At 57.6% G+C, this 17,621-nt stretch overlaps 1 protein-coding gene across 1 annotated transcript; it reads right to left on the bottom strand.

Annotated features, from left to right (window-relative positions):
* Nucleotides 1-4,502: 4,502 nt before the first annotated feature.
* GINS3 (GINS complex subunit 3) lies at nt 4,503-17,578 on the bottom strand. The gene is made up of 3 exons (XM_075333549.1): nt 17,348-17,578; nt 5,383-5,616; nt 4,503-4,778 (listed from the first exon to the last, which is right to left on the bottom strand). Exons 1-3 carry the CDS (start codon nt 17,522-17,524, stop codon nt 4,548-4,550), a joined length of 642 nt encoding a protein of 213 aa, XP_075189664.1. The 5' UTR covers nt 17,525-17,578; the 3' UTR covers nt 4,503-4,547.
* Between the last annotated feature and the right edge of the window lie 43 nt (nt 17,579-17,621).

The raw sequence follows: 17,621 nt of genomic DNA, 5'->3' as shown, positions 1-17,621 counted from the left end.
TCTATAACTTAAGTCTCTTACTAATTACTGCAACAACACAACTTTGAGAGCCCGTGGAAAACACGTGCCTAACCTGACCAATTAAAACCGCGCTATATCTCTAGGCCTCTTGCCAAGTCCTTCACTCTAGGCCTGAAGCCACAACTCTATTTACTACACCTCAAGAAGAGTCATTCACTCTAGGTCTCGAGCGCCAAACTCAATTTATTAGGCTCCGTGTTGAGTCAGTCACTCTAGATCACGTGCCAAAACTCTATTTACTAGGCCGAGTCAGTCACTCACTCTAGGCCTTGAACCAAATCTCAATTTACTACACCTCAAGCAGAGTCATTCACTCTAGGCCTCGAGCCACAATTCTATTTAAATCTCCACCAGAACCGCAAACCGTATCACAGGCAACAACCACATACCATACCGCATGGAGCGTCCTCCACATTTCCAAACACCGCTCAAAAACCCACTTGCTATCCTAACTACCAGTCAATCTCCCCTCAAGACAAACACAACAGGCAGCAGGCAACTGAATACGTGACAGTTCTTCCGAGATTAATATGGCCAGCAGCGGAGAATCTCTTCTGCCGTCACAGAGATCACAAAAACCGGACACGGTCAGGCAATCATTGCCACGCACCCTGCGACACACAAGACTTCAGATTATAAAAATCAGCAGACTTATCGTGTTCTTTTATAAAGAAAAACCAATGAAGTAACCAGAGTAGATGGCAAAGGATACAAATTATTTTATTGAAAACTTTTAAAACATTTTTTTAAAAAAACGTGAAAAAAATAGAACAATAAAGGGGATGTCTGCCAAAAAACAACCCTTCCAATCACTGCTTCACTTCACGTGTGTGTGTAACACAGAAAAACCACTGATATTCACTTAAGATAATAATTTATAAATGCGCATTCATAAATTATTATCTTAAGTGAATATCAGTGGTTTTTCTGTGTTACACACACGTGAAGTGAAGCAGTGATTGGAAGGGTTGGTATTTGGCAGACATCCCCTTTATTGTTCTATTTTTTTACATAATGTTTTTTAAAAAAATGTTTTCAATAAAATAATTTGTATCCTTTGCCATCTACTCTGGTTACTTCATGGGTTTTTCTAGATTCTAGAGTTAGCACTATTGTGATTGAGCCATTAATTTGGTGTTCTTTTATAAAGAGTTGATCAGACTCTAGACTCAGGGTATTTAGCACGTCCTGCCATTCCAATTGCCAGTCCTTAAGATTTTAGAGTTTTTCCTATGCTGGCCCCACATTCAGGGCGCCATTAATGTTAGGGTGAACTCTTAACCAGAGATCACTAGTTGCCTACTGCCTGGCCTAATTGGTGTGAATCAAGTGCATGCGTAAAGAACTCACACCAGACACAGTCGGATATGAAATCTCTTCTTGATCACAGTAAAGATGGCACCAAAACAGAGCGAGTACAGAACATGCGTCCTCTGATACAGGCTAGGGGCGTACACAAGTTCAGATATGCCCATTTAGTGGGACAGTTCATGGGCTAGCCAATGGGGAGATCTGTGTTGCTGTTGATGGGCAGGTCTGACTTCAGTGGATGAATTCATGATGATGGGAGGGACGTCATCTGGTGGATCCATGCTGATGGTTTGGTCTGTGATGTCATCGGGGCCATCTTGGCTTCCTCTTAAGAGAGACTGGCTTATGTATAGAGAATTCATTTCATTGAACACACTTCTCACAGTGCTCTATTGTCAGAGGTTAATCAAGTATTTCATCTTATGGCTCTCCTCAACAGTCTGTTCACACTGGTGATGGAGCGTCCTCCACCTTTCCTGTTGCTCTGTGGTCTGCTCACACTGGTGATGGAGCGTCCTCCACCTTTCCTGTTGCTCTGTCTGCTCACACTGGTGATGGAGCGTCCTCCACCTTTCCTGTTGCTTTGTGCTCTGTTCACACTGGTGATGGAGCGTCCTCCACCTTTCCTGTTGCTCTGTCTGCTCACACTGGTGGTGGAGCGTCCTCCACCTTTCCTGTTGCTTTGTGCTCTGCTCACACTGGTGGTGGAGCGTCCTCCACCTTTCCTGTTGCTCTGTCTGCTCACACTGGTGATGGAGCGTCCTCCACCTTTCCTGTTGCTCTGTGGTCTGCATCCTCTACCTTTCCTGTTGCTTTGTGCTCTGCTCACACTGGTGATGGAGCGTCCTCCACCTTTCCTGTTGCTTTGTGCTCTGTTCACACTGGTGATGGAGCGTCCTCCACCTTTCCTGTTGCTCTGTCTGCTCACATTGGTGGTGGAGCGTCCTCCACCTTTCCTGTTGCTCTGTCTGCTCACACTGGTGATGGAGCGTCCTCCACCTTTCCTGTTGCTCTGTGGTCTGCATCCTCTACCTTTCCTGTTGCTTTGTGCTCTGCTCACACTGGTGATGGAGCGTCCTCCACCTTTCCTGTTGCTCTGTGGTCTGCATCCTCTACCTTTCCTGTTGCTCTGTCTGTTCACACTGGTGATGGAGCGTCCTCCACCTTTCCTGTTGCTCTGTGGTCTGCATCCTCCACCTTTCCTGTTGCTTTGTGCTCTGCTCACACTGGTGGTGGAGCGTCCTCCATCTTTCCTGTTGCTCTGTGGTTTGCATCCTCCACCTTTCCTGTTGCTCTGTGGTCTGCATCCTCTACCTTTCCTGTTGCTCTGTCTGCTCACACTGGTGATGGAGCGTCCTCCACCTTTCCTGTTGCTCTGTGGTCTGCATCCTCTATCCTCTACCTTTCCTGTTGCTTTGTGCTCTGCTCACACTGGTGGTGGAGCGTCCTCCATCTTTCATGTTGCTCTGTGGTCTGCATCCTCCACCTTTCCTGTTGCTCTGTGGTCTGCATCCTCTACCTTTCCTGTTGCTCTGTCGTCTCTTCACACTGGTGGTGGAGCGTCCTCCATCTTTCATGTTTTGTCGTCAGCGGCCCCGCAGGAGAGGCGGGCATTCCTGCTATTCCTTGTTGTTTTATCATTGTTCTGCGTGTTTGTGTTGTTCTTATCTTTTATACCTTGTTATTGTAAGCGCTGTATTTTTAGATCAGACCTTAATACTTCATTAAACGTGGCCCTGGTATGCTGTACAGAGTGTGTGACCCGGTGGTCAGACACCAGTGTGTATTGTGGGACTCACCCCCCCTAGTGTTTGATGAGTGGGGGCAGTGTGTTGTGTCGGGAATGAGATTTATCACTTTACAGCCTACAAAAGAGTAAATCCTGCTTTACAAGTTAAGATTAAGCATACGATATCGTATGTGATCGTCACCGCCCCCATCGTATGTGCGGTACGTTCAATTTGTTCACAGTGTCGCACAAACGACTATTTGCTGTCACATGTACTTACCCGTCCATACGACCTCGATGTGGGCGGCGAACATCCACTTCCTGGAGTGGGAGGACGTTCGGCATCACAGCGACGTCACGCGGCAGCCAGCCAATAGAAGCAGAGGGGCGGAGATGAGCGGGATGTAAACATCCCGCCCACCTCCTTCCTTCCGCATTGCTGGCGGGAGCCGCGGGACACAGGTAAGATCTGTTCATCGTTCCCGGGGTGTCACACACAGCGATGTGTGCTACCTCGGGGATATTGAAACCCGCACGTTCAATTTTTAGCAATTGAATGACGTGCGTGCAATGAACGTTTTTCATTCGTTCGCAATTGCACGTCGCTGTCACACACTACAATATAACTTACGATGCCAGATGTGCGTCACTTACGACGTGACCCCGCCGACACATCGTAAGATATATTGCAGCGTGTAAAGCCTGCTTTAAGTGCAGGACAGGGGGAGAGGAGACATTAACTCTGGCAAGTGCAGCTCCACTGGCGTGCCGAGATGTGAGGACGTGACGACGCCCCCCCGCCACACTGGCGTGCCAAGATGTGAGGACGTGACGACGACACCCCGACACACTGGCGTGCCGAGATGTGAGGACGTGACGACGCCCCCCCGCCACACTGGCGTGCCAAGATGTGAGGACGTGACGACGACACCCCGACACACTGGCGTGCCGAGATGTGAGGACGTGACGACGACACCCCGACACACTGGCGTGACGAGATGTGAGGACGTGACGACGCCCCCCCGCCACACTGGCGTGCCGAGATGTGAGGACGTGACGACGCCCCCCCGCCACACTGGCGTGCCGAGATGTGAGGACGTGACGACGCCCCCCCGCCACACTGGCGTGCCGAGATGTGAGGACGTGACGACGCCCCCCCGCCACACTGGCGTGCTGAGATGTGAGGACGTGACGACGCCCCCCCCCGACACACTGGCGTGCCGAGATGTGAGGACGTGACGACGACACCCCGACACACTGGCGTGCCGAGAACCACCAGAAACGTTCAACACCAATGACGTCAGGAGGCTGCAGACTGAGGAGCCATGTTATCAATCCTTTATACCGCACAGCACGGATAGACGAGCCCTTCTACCACAGATTAAGCAAAGTATCATTCAGGAAGATAACCAGCCCCTACCAACCCCCTATTCCCCACCCTCTGCTATCCCCCCACCCCCAATCCTCTCTGCCCACGCCCGCTCCGTCACGTAGAAGTCTCATTAAACTTCCTCTTCTTGTAACTCTGCACCAGACTGGAGGCGGTGATCTGAGAAGCCGTCCCTCGCTCCCAGTTCTGAAAAGCATTCAAGCCCCTCTGCCCAGTCCGGAACAAGCCCCTCTCCAGCTCATCCAGCCGCGCCACCAGGGCGGACGTGTCCTCATTGTAAGCATTCTGGGAAGAGTCCATAATGCGCCGAAAACGACCAATGAAAGTCTGGAAGACAAAAGCAGGAAGCAGAATAAGAACAAACAGTGGGCAGGCAGGCGAGCCGCGCTCCACGGCGGGCAGGCAGGCGAGCCGCGCTCCACGGCGGGCAGGCAAGCGAGATGCGCTCCACGGCGGGCAGGCAAGCGAGACGCGCTCCACGGCGGGCAGGCAAGCGAGACGCGCTCCACGGCGGGCAGGCAAGCGAGACGCGCTCCACGGCGGGCAGGCAAGCGAGACGCGCTCCACGGCGGGCAGGCAAGCGAGACGCGCTCCACGGCGGGCAGGCAAGCGAGACGCGCTCCACGGCGGGCAGGCAAGCGAGACGCGCTCCACGGCGGGCAGGCAAGCGAGACGCGCTCCACGGCGGGCAGGCAAGCGAGACGCGCTCCACGGCGGGCAGGCAAGCGAGACGCGCTCCACGGCGGGCAGGCAAGCGAGACGCGCTCCACGGCGGGCAGGGAAGCAGGAGGGCAGGCAGGAAGCACCTTCAATCCCAAAACCTCCACAAGCCAAACAGAGGGCACGACTGCACTGAAAGCAGGCACAGAAGAAGGTGGGTGCACCCCCCGGATGACACCGCGGGTACAGACCTAATGCCCCAGCCCCGTACCTGCAATATGGTCCGAGCAATCTCTGTATTCTCCGGACTCTGGAAACTCAGCAGCTGGAAGCCAAAGCCGTAATAATGCGGCCCCATCTTGTGCAGGTCCACCACATTGGCGTCAGCGCAGAACACCGTGCGCCAGCCCTCACGATACGTCTTCGGGAGCTCCACAGAGACGATCCTCCGCTTATTGTCATACAGACCCTTCACCAGCCACAGCGGCAGCTCCATCCTGGTGCCCTGCTCAAGAGAACGGGCCGTTACAGCGGAGCCCAGATTGTGCAGCTCATAAAGGGCAGAGATGGTGGTCAGGCTGCCCGAGGGCGACAACTGCAGATCTACAGGGGAAGGGGCAGCATCACGTAAACACCGCAGGATCTACAGGAGAAGGCAGCACCACGTAACCACCGCAGGATCTACAGGAGAAGGCAGCACCACGTAACCACCGCAGGATCTACAGGGGAAGGGGCAGCACCACGTAACCACCGCAGGATCTACAGGGGAAGGGGCAGCACCACGTAACCACCGCAGGATCTACAGGGGAAGGGGCAGCACCACGTAACCACCGCAGACCTACAGGGGAAGGGGCAGCACCACGTAACCACCGCAGGATCTACAGGGGAAGGGGCAGCACCACGTAACCACCGCAGGATCTACAGGGGAAGGGGCAGCACCACGTAACCACCGCAGACCTACAGGGGAAGGGGCAGCACCACGTAACCACCGCAGGATCTACAGGGGAAAGGGCAGCACCACGTAACCACCGCAGGATCTACAGGGGAAGGGGCAGCACCACGTAACCACCGCAGACCTACAGGGGAAGGGGCAGCACCACGTAACCACCACAGGATCTACAGGGGAAAGGGCAGCACCACGTAACCACCGCAGGATCTACAGGGGAAAGGGCAGCACCACGTAACCACCGCAGGATCTACAGGGGAAGGGGCAGCACCACGTAACCACCGCAGGATCTACAGGGGAAGGGGCAGCACCACGTAACCACCGCAGGATCTACAGGGGAAAGGGCAGCACCACGTAAACACCGCAGGATCTACAGGAGAAGGCAGCACCACGTAACCACCGCAGGATCTACAGGGGAAAGGGCAGCACCACGTAACCACCGCAGGATCTACAGGGGAAAGGGCAGCACCACGTAAACACCGCAGGATCTACAGGAGAAGGCAGCACCACGTAACCACCGCAGGATCTACAGGAGAAGGCAGCACCACGTAACCACCGCAGGATCTACAGGGGAAAGGGCAGCACCACGTAACCACCGCAGGATCTACAGGGGAAAGGGCAGCACCACGTAAACACCGCAGGATCTACAGGAGAAGGCAGCACCACGTAACCACCGCAGGATCTACAGGAGAAGGCAGCACCACGTAACCACCGCAGGATCTACAGGGGAAGGGGCAGCACCACGTAACCACCGCAGGATCTACAGGGGAAGGGGCAGCACCACGTAACCACCGCAGGATCTACAGGGGAAGGGGCAGCACCACGTAACCACCGCAGGATCTACAGGGGAAAGGGCAGCACCACGTAAACACCGCAGGATCTACAGGAGAAGGCAGCACCACGTAACCACCGCAGGATCTACAGGAGAAGGCAGCACCACGTAACCACCGCAGGATCTACAGGGGAAGGGGCAGCACCACGTAACCACCGCAGGATCTACAGGGGAAGGGGCAGCACCACGTAACCACCGCAGGATCTACAGGGGAAGGGGCAGCACCACGTAACCACCGCAGACCTACAGGGGAAGGGGCAGCACCACGTAACCACCGCAGGATCTACAGGGGAAGGGGCAGCACCACGTAACCACCGCAGGATCTACAGGGGAAGGGGCAGCACCACGTAACCACCGCAGACCTACAGGGGAAGGGGCAGCACCACGTAACCACCGCAGGATCTACAGGGGAAAGGGCAGCACCACGTAACCACCGCAGGATCTACAGGGAAGGGGCAGCACCACGTAACCACCGCAGACCTACAGGGGAAGGGGCAGCACCACGTAACCACCGCAGACCTACAGGGGAAGGGGCAGCACCACGTAACCACCGCAGGATCTACAGGGGAAAGGGCAGCACCACGTAACCACCGCAGGATCTACAGGGGAAAGGGCAGCACCACGTAACCACCGCAGGATCTACAGGGGAAGGGGCAGCACCACGTAACCACCGCAGGATCTACAGGGGAAGGGGCAGCACCACGTAACCACCGCAGGATCTACAGGGGAAAGGGCAGCACCACGTAAACACCGCAGGATCTACAGGAGAAGGCAGCACCACGTAACCACCGCAGGATCTACAGGGGAAAGGGCAGCACCACGTAACCACCGCAGGATCTACAGGGGAAAGGGCAGCACCACGTAAACACCGCAGGATCTACAGGAGAAGGCAGCACCACGTAACCACCGCAGGATCTACAGGAGAAGGCAGCACCACGTAACCACCGCAGGATCTACAGGGGAAAGGGCAGCACCACGTAACCACCGCAGGATCTACAGGGGAAAGGGCAGCACCACGTAACCACCGCAGGATCTACAGGGGAAAGGGCAGCACCACGTAAACACCGCAGGATCTACAGGAGAAGGCAGCACCACGTAACCACCGCAGGATCTACAGGAGAAGGCAGCACCACGTAACCACCGCAGGATCTACAGGGGAAGGGGCAGCACCACGTAACCACCGCAGGATCTACAGGGGAAGGGGCAGCACCACGTAACCACCGCAGGATCTACAGGGGAAGGGGCAGCACCACGTAACCACCGCAGGATCTACAGGGGAAGGGGCAGCACCACGTAACCACCGCAGATCTACAGGGGAAAGGGCAGCACCACGTAACCACCGCAGGATCTACAGGGGAAGGGGCAGCACCACGTAACCACCGCAGGATCTACAGTGGAAAGGGCAGCACCACGTAACCACCGCAGACCTACAGGGGAAGGGGCAGCACCACGTAATCACCGCAGGATCTACAGGGGAAGGCAGCACCACGTAACCACCGCAGGATCTACAGGGGAAAGGGCAGCACCACGTAACCACCACAGAAATACAGGGGAAGGGGCAGCACCACGTAATCACCACAGATCTACAGGGGAAGGGGCAGCACCACGTAACCACCGCAGGATCTACAGGGGAAGGGGCAGCACCACGTAACCACCGCAGGATCTACAGGGGAAGGGGCAGCACCACGTAACCACCGCAGGATCTACAGGGGAAGGGGCAGCACCACGTAACCACCGCAGATCTACAGGGGAAGGGGCAGCACCACGTAACCACCGCAGGATCTACAGGGGAAGGGGCAGCACCACGTAACCACCGCAGGATCTACAGGGGAAGGGGCAGCACCACGTAACCACCGCAGGATCTACAGGGGAAGGGGCAGCACCACGTAACCACCGCAGGATCTACAGGGGAAAGGGCAGCACCACGTAATCACCGCAGATCTACAGGGGAAGAGGCAGCACCACGTAACCACCGCAGGATCTACAGGGGAAGGGGCAGCACCACGTAACCACCGCAGGATCTACAGGGGAAAGGGCAGCACCACGTAACCACCGCAGACCTACAGGGGAAGGGGCAGCACCACGTAACCACCGCAGGATCTACAGGGGAAGGCAGCACCACGTAACCACCACAGGATCTACAGGGGAAGAGGCAGCACCACGTAAACACCGCAGGATCTACAGGGGAAGGGGAAGCACCACGTAACCACCGCAGGATCTACAGGGGAAGGGGCAGCACCACGTAACCACCGCAGGATCTACAGGGGAAGGGGCAGCACCACGTAATCACCGCAGATCTACAGGGGAAGGGGCAGCACCACGTAACCACCGCAGATCTACAGGGGAAGGGGCAGCACCACGTAAAATCAGGGAGCACATCAGGCTTGATGAGAGAACGCACCACACAATAGAAGGTTCCTGCAGATACGGACAGCTCCAGACCACAGCAACAGTGAGACCACCTCAGTTAGCATGGCAACAACCAGTGACCCCCCCCCCCCCCCCAATACCACAGAACACATGGAACTATCCAGCAACTATATATTACGGGGTCACCTCGGGGATGTGAGGGGGAGCACTATACATTACGGGGTCACCTCGGGGATGTGAGGGGGAGCACTATACATTACGGGGTCACCTCGGGGATGTGAGGGGGAGCACTATACATTACGGGGTCACCTCGGGGATGTGAGGGGGAGCACTATACATTACGGGGTCACCTCGGGGATGTGAGGGGGAGCACTATACATTACGGGGTCACCTCGGGGATGTGGGGGGCACTATACATTACGGGGTCACCTCGGGGATGTGGGGGGCACTATACATTACGGGGTCACCTCGGGGATGTGAGGGGGAGCACTATACATTACTGGGTCACCTCGGGGATGTGAGGGGGAGTACTATACATTACGAGGTCACCTCGGGGATGTGAGGGGGAGCACTATACATTACGGGATCACCTCGGGGATGTGAGGGGGAGCACTATACATTACGGGATCACCTCGGGGATGTGAGGGGGAGCACTATACATTACGGGATCACCTCGGGGATGTGAGGGGGAGCACTATACATTATGGGATCTCCTCGGGGATGTGGGGGGGCTCTATACATTACGGGGTCACCTCGGGGATGTGGGGGGCACTATACATTATGGGGTCACCTCAGGGATGTGAGGGGGAGCACTATACATTACGGGGTCACCTCGGGGATGTGGGGGGGGAGCACTATACATTACGGGGTCACCTCGGGGATGTGGGGGGGGAGCACTATACATTACGGGGTCACCTCGGGGATGTGGGGGGCACTATACATTACGGGGTCACCTCGGGGATGTGGGGGCACTATACATTACGGGGTCACCTCGGGGATGTGAGGGGGAGCACTATACATTATGGGGTCACCTCGGGGATGAGGGGAGCACTATACATTACGGGGTCACCTCGGGGATGTGGGGGGGGGGGAGCACTATACATTACGGGGTCACCTCGGGGATGTGGGGGGGAGCACTATACATTACGGGGTCACCTCGGGGATGTGGGGGGGAGCACTATACATTACGGGGTCACCTCGGGGATGTGGGGGGCACTATACATTACGGGGTCACCTCGGGGATGTGGGGGGCACTATACATTACGGGGTCACCTCGGGGATGTGGGGGGGGAGCACTATACATTACGGGGTCACCTCAGGGATGTGAGGGGGAGCACTATACATTACGGGGTCACCTCAGGGATGTGGGGGGGGGAGCACTATACATTACGGGGTCACCTCAGGGATGTGAGGGGGAGCACTATACATTACGGGGTCACCTCAGGGATGTGGGGGGGGGAGCACTATACATTACGGGGTCACCTCGGGGATGTGGGGGGGAGCACTATACATTACGGGGTCACCTCAGGGATGTGAGGGGGAGCACTATACATTACGGGGTCACCTCGGGGATGTGGGGGGCACTATACATTACGGGGTCACCTCGGGGATGTGGGGGGGGAGCACTATACATTACGGGGTCACCTCAGGGATGTGGGGGGCACTATACATTACGGGGTCACCTCGGGGATGTGGGGGGGGGAGCACTATACATTACGGGGTCACCTCGGGGATGTGAGGGGGAGCACTATACATTACGGGGTCACCTCGGGGATGTGAGGGGGAGCACTATACATTACGGGGTCACCTCGGGGATGTGGGGGGGGGAGCACTATACATTACGGGGTCACCTCAGGGATGTGGGGGGGGAGCACTATACATTACGGGGTCACCTCGGGGATGTGGGGGGGAGCACTATACATTACGGGGTCACCTCGGGGATGTGGGGGGGAGCACTATACATTACGGGGTCACCTCGGGGATGTGGGGGGGAGCACTATACATTACGGGGTCACCTCGGGGATGTGGGGGGCACTATACATTACGGGGTCACCTCGGGGATGTGGGGGGCACTATACATTACGGGGTCACCTCGGGGATGTGGGGGGCACTATACATTACGGGGTCACCTCGGGGATGTGGGGGGGGGAGCACTATACATTACGGGGTCACCTCGGGGATGTGAGGGGGAGCACTATACATTACGGGGTCACCTCAGGGATGTGAGGGGGAGCACTATACATTACGGGGTCACCTCAGGGATGTGGGGGGGGAGCACTATACATTACGGGGTCACCTCGGGGATGTGGGGGGGGGAGCACTATACATTACGGGGTCACCTCGGGGATGTGAGGGGGAGCACTATACATTACGGGGTCACCTCAGGGATGTGAGGGGGAGCACTATACATTACGGGGTCACCTCAGGGATGTGGGGGGGGAGCACTATACATTACGGGGTCACCTCAGGGATGTGAGGGGGAGCACTATACATTACGGGGTCACCTCGGGGATGTGGGGGGCACTATACATTACGGGGTCACCTCGGGGATGTGGGGGGGGAGCACTATACATTACGGGGTCACCTCAGGGATGTGGGGGGCACTATACATTACGGGGTCACCTCGGGGATGTGGGGGGGGAGCACTATACATTACGGGGTCACCTCGGGGATGTGAGGGGGAGCACTATACATTACGGGGTCACCTCGGGGATGTGGGGGGGAGCACTATACATTACGGGGTCACCTCAGGGATGTGGGGGGCACTATACATTACGGGGTCACCTCGGGGATGTGGGGGGGGGAGCACTATACATTACGGGGTCACCTCGGGGATGTGGGGGGGGAGCACTATACATTACGGGGTCACCTCAGGGATGTGAGGGGGAGCACTATACATTACGGGGTCACCTCGGGGATGTGGGGGGGGGGGAGCACTATACATTACGGGGTCACCTCGGGGATGTGGGGGGGGAGCACTATACATTACGGGGTCACCTCAGGGATGTGAGGGGGAGCACTATACATTACGGGGTCACCTCAGGGATGTGAGGGGGAGCACTATACATTACGGGGTCACCTCGGGGATGTGGGGGGGCACTATACATTACGGGGTCACCTCGGGGATGTGGGGGGCACTATACATTACGGGGTCACCTCGGGGATGTGGGGGGCACTATACATTACGGGGTCACCTCGGGGATGTGAGGGGGAGTACTATACATTACGAGGTCACCTCGGGGATGTGAGGGGGAGTACTATACATTACGGGGTCACCTCGGGGATGTGAGGGGGAGTACTATACATTACGGGGTCACCTCGGGGATGTGAGGGGGAGCACTATACATTACGGGGTCACCTCGGGGATGTGGGGGGGAGCACTATACATTACGGGGTCACCTCGGGGATGTGGGGGGCACTATACATTACGGGGTCACCTCGGGGATGTGGGGGGCACTATACATTACGGGGTCACCTCGGGGATGTGGGGGGCACTATACATTACGGGGTCACCTCGGGGATGTGAGGGGGAGTACTATACATTACGAGGTCACCTCGGGGATGTGAGGGGGAGTACTATACATTACGGGGTCACCTCGGGGATGTGAGGGGGAGTACTATACATTACGGGGTCACCTCAGGGATGTGAGGGGGAGTACTATACATTACGGGGTCACCTCGGGGATGTGGGGGGTACTATACATTACGGGGTCACCTCAGGGATGTGAGGGGGAGCACTATACATTACGGGGTCACCTCGGGGATGTGAGGGGGAGCACTATACATTACGAGGTCACCTCAGGGATGTGAGGGGGAGCACTATACATTACGGGGTCACCTCGGGGATGTGGGGGGGGAGCACTATACATTACGGGGTCACCTCGGGGATGTGAGGGGGAGCACTATACATTACGGGGTCACCTCGGGGATGTGGGGGGGGAGCACTATACATTACGGGGTCACCTCGGGGATGTGAGGGGGAGCACTATACATTACGGGGTCACCTCGGGGATGTGAGGGGGAGCACTATACATTACGGGGTCACCTCAGGGATGTGAGGGGGAGCACTATACATTACGGGGTCACCTCGGGGATGTGGGGGGGCACTATACATTACGGGGTCACCTCGGGGATGTGGGGGGCACTATACATTACGGGGTCACCTCGGGGATGTGGGGGGGGGAGCACTATACATTACGGGGTCACCTCGGGGATGTGAGGGGGAGTACTATACATTACGAGGTCACCTCGGGGATGTGAGGGGGAGCACTATACATTACGGGGTCACCTCGGGGATGTGAGGGGGAGTACTATACATTACGGGGTCACCTCGGGGATGTGAGGGGGAGCACTATACATTACGGGGTCACCTCGGGGATGTGGGGGGGAGCACTATACATTACGGGGTCACCTCGGGGATGTGGGGGGCACTATACATTACGGGGTCACCTCGGGGATGTGGGGGGCACTATACATTACGGGGTCACCTCGGGGATGTGGGGGGCACTATACATTACGGGGTCACCTCGGGGATGTGGGGGGCACTATACATTACGGGGTCACCTCGGGGATGTGAGGGGGAGTACTATACATTACGAGGTCACCTCGGGGATGTGAGGGGGAGTACTATACATTACGGGGTCACCTCGGGGATGTGAGGGGGAGCACTATACATTACGGGGTCACCTCGGGGATGTGGGGGGCACTATACATTACGGGGTCACCTCGGGGATGTGAGGGGGAGTACTATACATTACGGGGTCACCTCGGGGATGTGAGGGGGAGTACTATACATTACGAGGTCACCTCGGGGATGTGAGGGGGAGTACTATACATTACGGGGTCACCTCGGGGATGTGAGGGGGAGTACTATACATTACGGGGTCACCTCAGGGATGTGAGGGGGAGCACTATACATTACGGGGTCACCTCGGGGATGTGGGGGGTACTATACATTACGGGGTCACCTCAGGGATGTGAGGGGGAGCACTATACATTACGGGGTCACCTCGGGGATGTGAGGGGGAGCACTATACATTACGAGGTCACCTCAGGGATGTGAGGGGGAGCACTATACATTACGGGGTCACCTCGGGGATGTGGGGGGGGGAGCACTACACATTACGGGGTCACCTCGGGGATGTGGGGGGGGAGCACTATACATTACGGGGTCACCTCGGGGATGTGGGGGGCACTATACATTACGGGGTCACCTCGGGGATGTGGGGGGCACTATACATTACGGGGTCACCTCGGGGATGTGGGGGGCACTATACATTACGGGGTCACCTCGGGGATGTGAGGGGGAGTACTATACATTACGAGGTCACCTCGGGGATGTGAGGGGGAGTACTATACATTACGGGGTCACCTCGGGGATGTGAGGGGGAGCACTATACATTACGGGGTCACCTCGGGGATGTGGGGGGGGAGCACTACACATTACGGGGTCACCTCGGGGATGTGGGGGGGGAGCACTACACATTACGGGGTCACCTCGGGGATGTGGGGGGGGGGAGCACTATACATTACGGGGTCACCTCGGGGATGTGAGGGGGAGCACTATACATTACGGGGTCACCTCGGGGATGTGGGGGGGGAGCACTATACATTACGGGGTCACCTCGGGGATGTGGGGGGCACTATACATTACGGGGTCACCTCGGGGATGTGGGGGGGAGCACTATACATTACGGGGTCACCTCGGGGATGTGGGGGGGGAGCACTATACATTACGGGGTCACCTCGGGGATGTGGGGGGCACTATACATTACGGGGTCACCTCAGGGATGTGAGGGGGAGCACTATACATTACGGGGTCACCTCGGGGATATGGGGGGGAGCACTATACATTACGGGGTCACCTCGGGGATGTGGGGGGGGGAGCACTATACATTACGGGGTCACCTCGGGGATGTGGGGGGGAGCACTATACATTACGGGGTCACCTCGGGGATGTGGGGGGCACTATACATTACGGGGTCACCTCGGGGATGTGGGGGAGCACTATACATTACGGGGTCACCTCGGGGATGTGGGGGGGGAGTACTATACATTACGAGGTCACCTCGGGGATGTGAGGGGGAGCACTATACATTACGGGGTCACCTCGGGGATGTGGGGGGCACTATACATTACGGGGTCACCTCGGGGATGTGGGGGGCACTATACATTACGGGGTCACCTCGGGGATGTGAGGGGGAGCACTATACATTACGGGGTCACCTCGGGGATGTGAGGGGGAGCACTATACATTACGGGGTCACCTCGGGGATGTGAGGGGGAGCACTATACATTACGGGGTCACCTCGGGGATGTGAGGGGGAGCACTATACATTACGGGGTCACCTCGGGGATGTGAGGGGGAGCACTATACATTACGGGGTCACCTCGGGGATGTGGGGGGGGAGCACTATACATTACGGGGTCACCTCGGGGATGTGGGGGGGGAGCACTATACATTACGGGGTCACCTCGGGGATGTGGGGGGGAGCACTATACATTACGGGGTCACCTCGGGGATGTGGGGGGGGCACTATACATTACGGGGTCACCTCGGGGATGTGAGGGGGAGCACTATACATTACGGGGTCACCTCGGGGATGTGAGGGGGAGCACTATACATTACGGGGTCACCTCGGGGATGTGGGGGGGGCACTATACATTACGGGGTCACCTCGGGGATGTGGGGGGGGCACTATACATTACGGGGTCACCTCGGGGATGTGGGGGGGGCACTATACATTACGGGGTCACCTCGGGGATGTGAGGGGGAGCACTATACATTACGGGGTCACCTCGGGGATGTGAGGGGGAGCACTATACATTACGGGGTCACCTCGGGGATGTGGGGGGGGGGAGCACTATACATTACGGGGTCACCTCGGGGATGTGGGGGGGGCACTATACATTACGGGGTCACCTCGGGGATGTGAGGGGGAGCACTATACATTACGGGGTCACCTCGGGGATGTGGGGGGGGCACTATACATTACGGGGTCACCTCGGGGATGTGGGGGGGGCACTATACATTACGGGGTCACCTCGGGGATGTGGGGGGGGGGGGGAGCACTATACATTACGGGGTCACCTCGGGGATGTGGGGGGGGAGCACTATACATTACGGGGTCACCTCAGGGATGTGAGGGGGGAGCACTATACATTACGGGGTCACCTCGGGGATGTGGGGGGGGAGCACTATACATTACGGGGTCACCTCGGGGATGTGGGGGGGGAGCACTATACATTACGGGGTCACCTCGGGGATGTGGGGGGGAGCACTATACATTACGGGGTCACCTCGGGGATGTGGGGGGGGGAGCACTATACATTACGGGGTCACCTCGGGGATGTGGGGGGGAGCACTATACATTACGGGGTCACCTCGGGGATGTGGGGGGGAGCACTATACATTACGGGGTCACCTCGGGGATGTGAGGGGGAGCACTATACATTACGGGGTCACCTCGGGGATGTGGGGGGGGGGAGCACTATACATTACGGGGTCACCTCGGGGATGTGGGGGGGGAGCACTATACATTACGGGGTCACCTCGGGGATGTGGGGGGGGAGCACTATACATTACGGGGTCACCTCGGGGATGTGAGGGGGAGCACTATACATTACGGGGTCACCTCGGGGATGTGGGGGGGGGGAGCACTATACATTACGGGGTCACCTCGGGGATGTGGGGGGGGGGAGCACTATACATTACGGGGTCACCTCGGGGATGTGGGGGGGAGCACTATACATTACGGGGTCACCTCAGGGATGTGAGGGGGAGCACTATACATTACGGGGTCACCTCGGGGATGTGGGGAGCACTATACATTACGGGGTCACCTCGGGGATGTGGGGGGGGGAGCACTATACATTACGGGGTCACCTCGGGGATGTGGGGGGGGAGCACTATACATTACGGGGTCACCTCGGGGATGTGGGGGGGACTATACATTACGGGGTCACCTCGGGGATGTGAGGGGGAGCACTATACATTACGGGGTCACCTCGGGGATGTGAGGGGGAGCACTATACATTACGGGGTCACCTCGGGGATGTGAGGGGGAGCACTATACATTACGGGGTCACCTCGGGGATGTGCTCGCTGTCGCCCCCTTTCTCCAGGAAGCCCAGGCGCGGGAGGCCGCTCTCCAGGCGGCAGGGCAGGGTGTCCTGGGACAGGAGCAGCGCCTGCAGGGACAGGAAGCCGCCGCCGTCCTCCTCCCGGCCCAGGCCGCACGACACCGCGCTGTACGGCTCCCACATCTCCGCTCCAACGCGCGCTTCCCGCCTTCACAGCATGTCTCCAGAAACAGACACGCCCCCAACGTCACCACGTGCTCTTTCCTAGCCCAATCAAAAG

Source organism: Anomaloglossus baeobatrachus, unplaced genomic scaffold (assembly GCF_048569485.1).
Source record: "Anomaloglossus baeobatrachus isolate aAnoBae1 unplaced genomic scaffold, aAnoBae1.hap1 Scaffold_86, whole genome shotgun sequence".
Taxonomy (NCBI): Eukaryota; Metazoa; Chordata; class Amphibia; order Anura; family Aromobatidae; genus Anomaloglossus; species Anomaloglossus baeobatrachus.
This window is presented reverse-complemented; position numbering and strand designations above follow the sequence as displayed.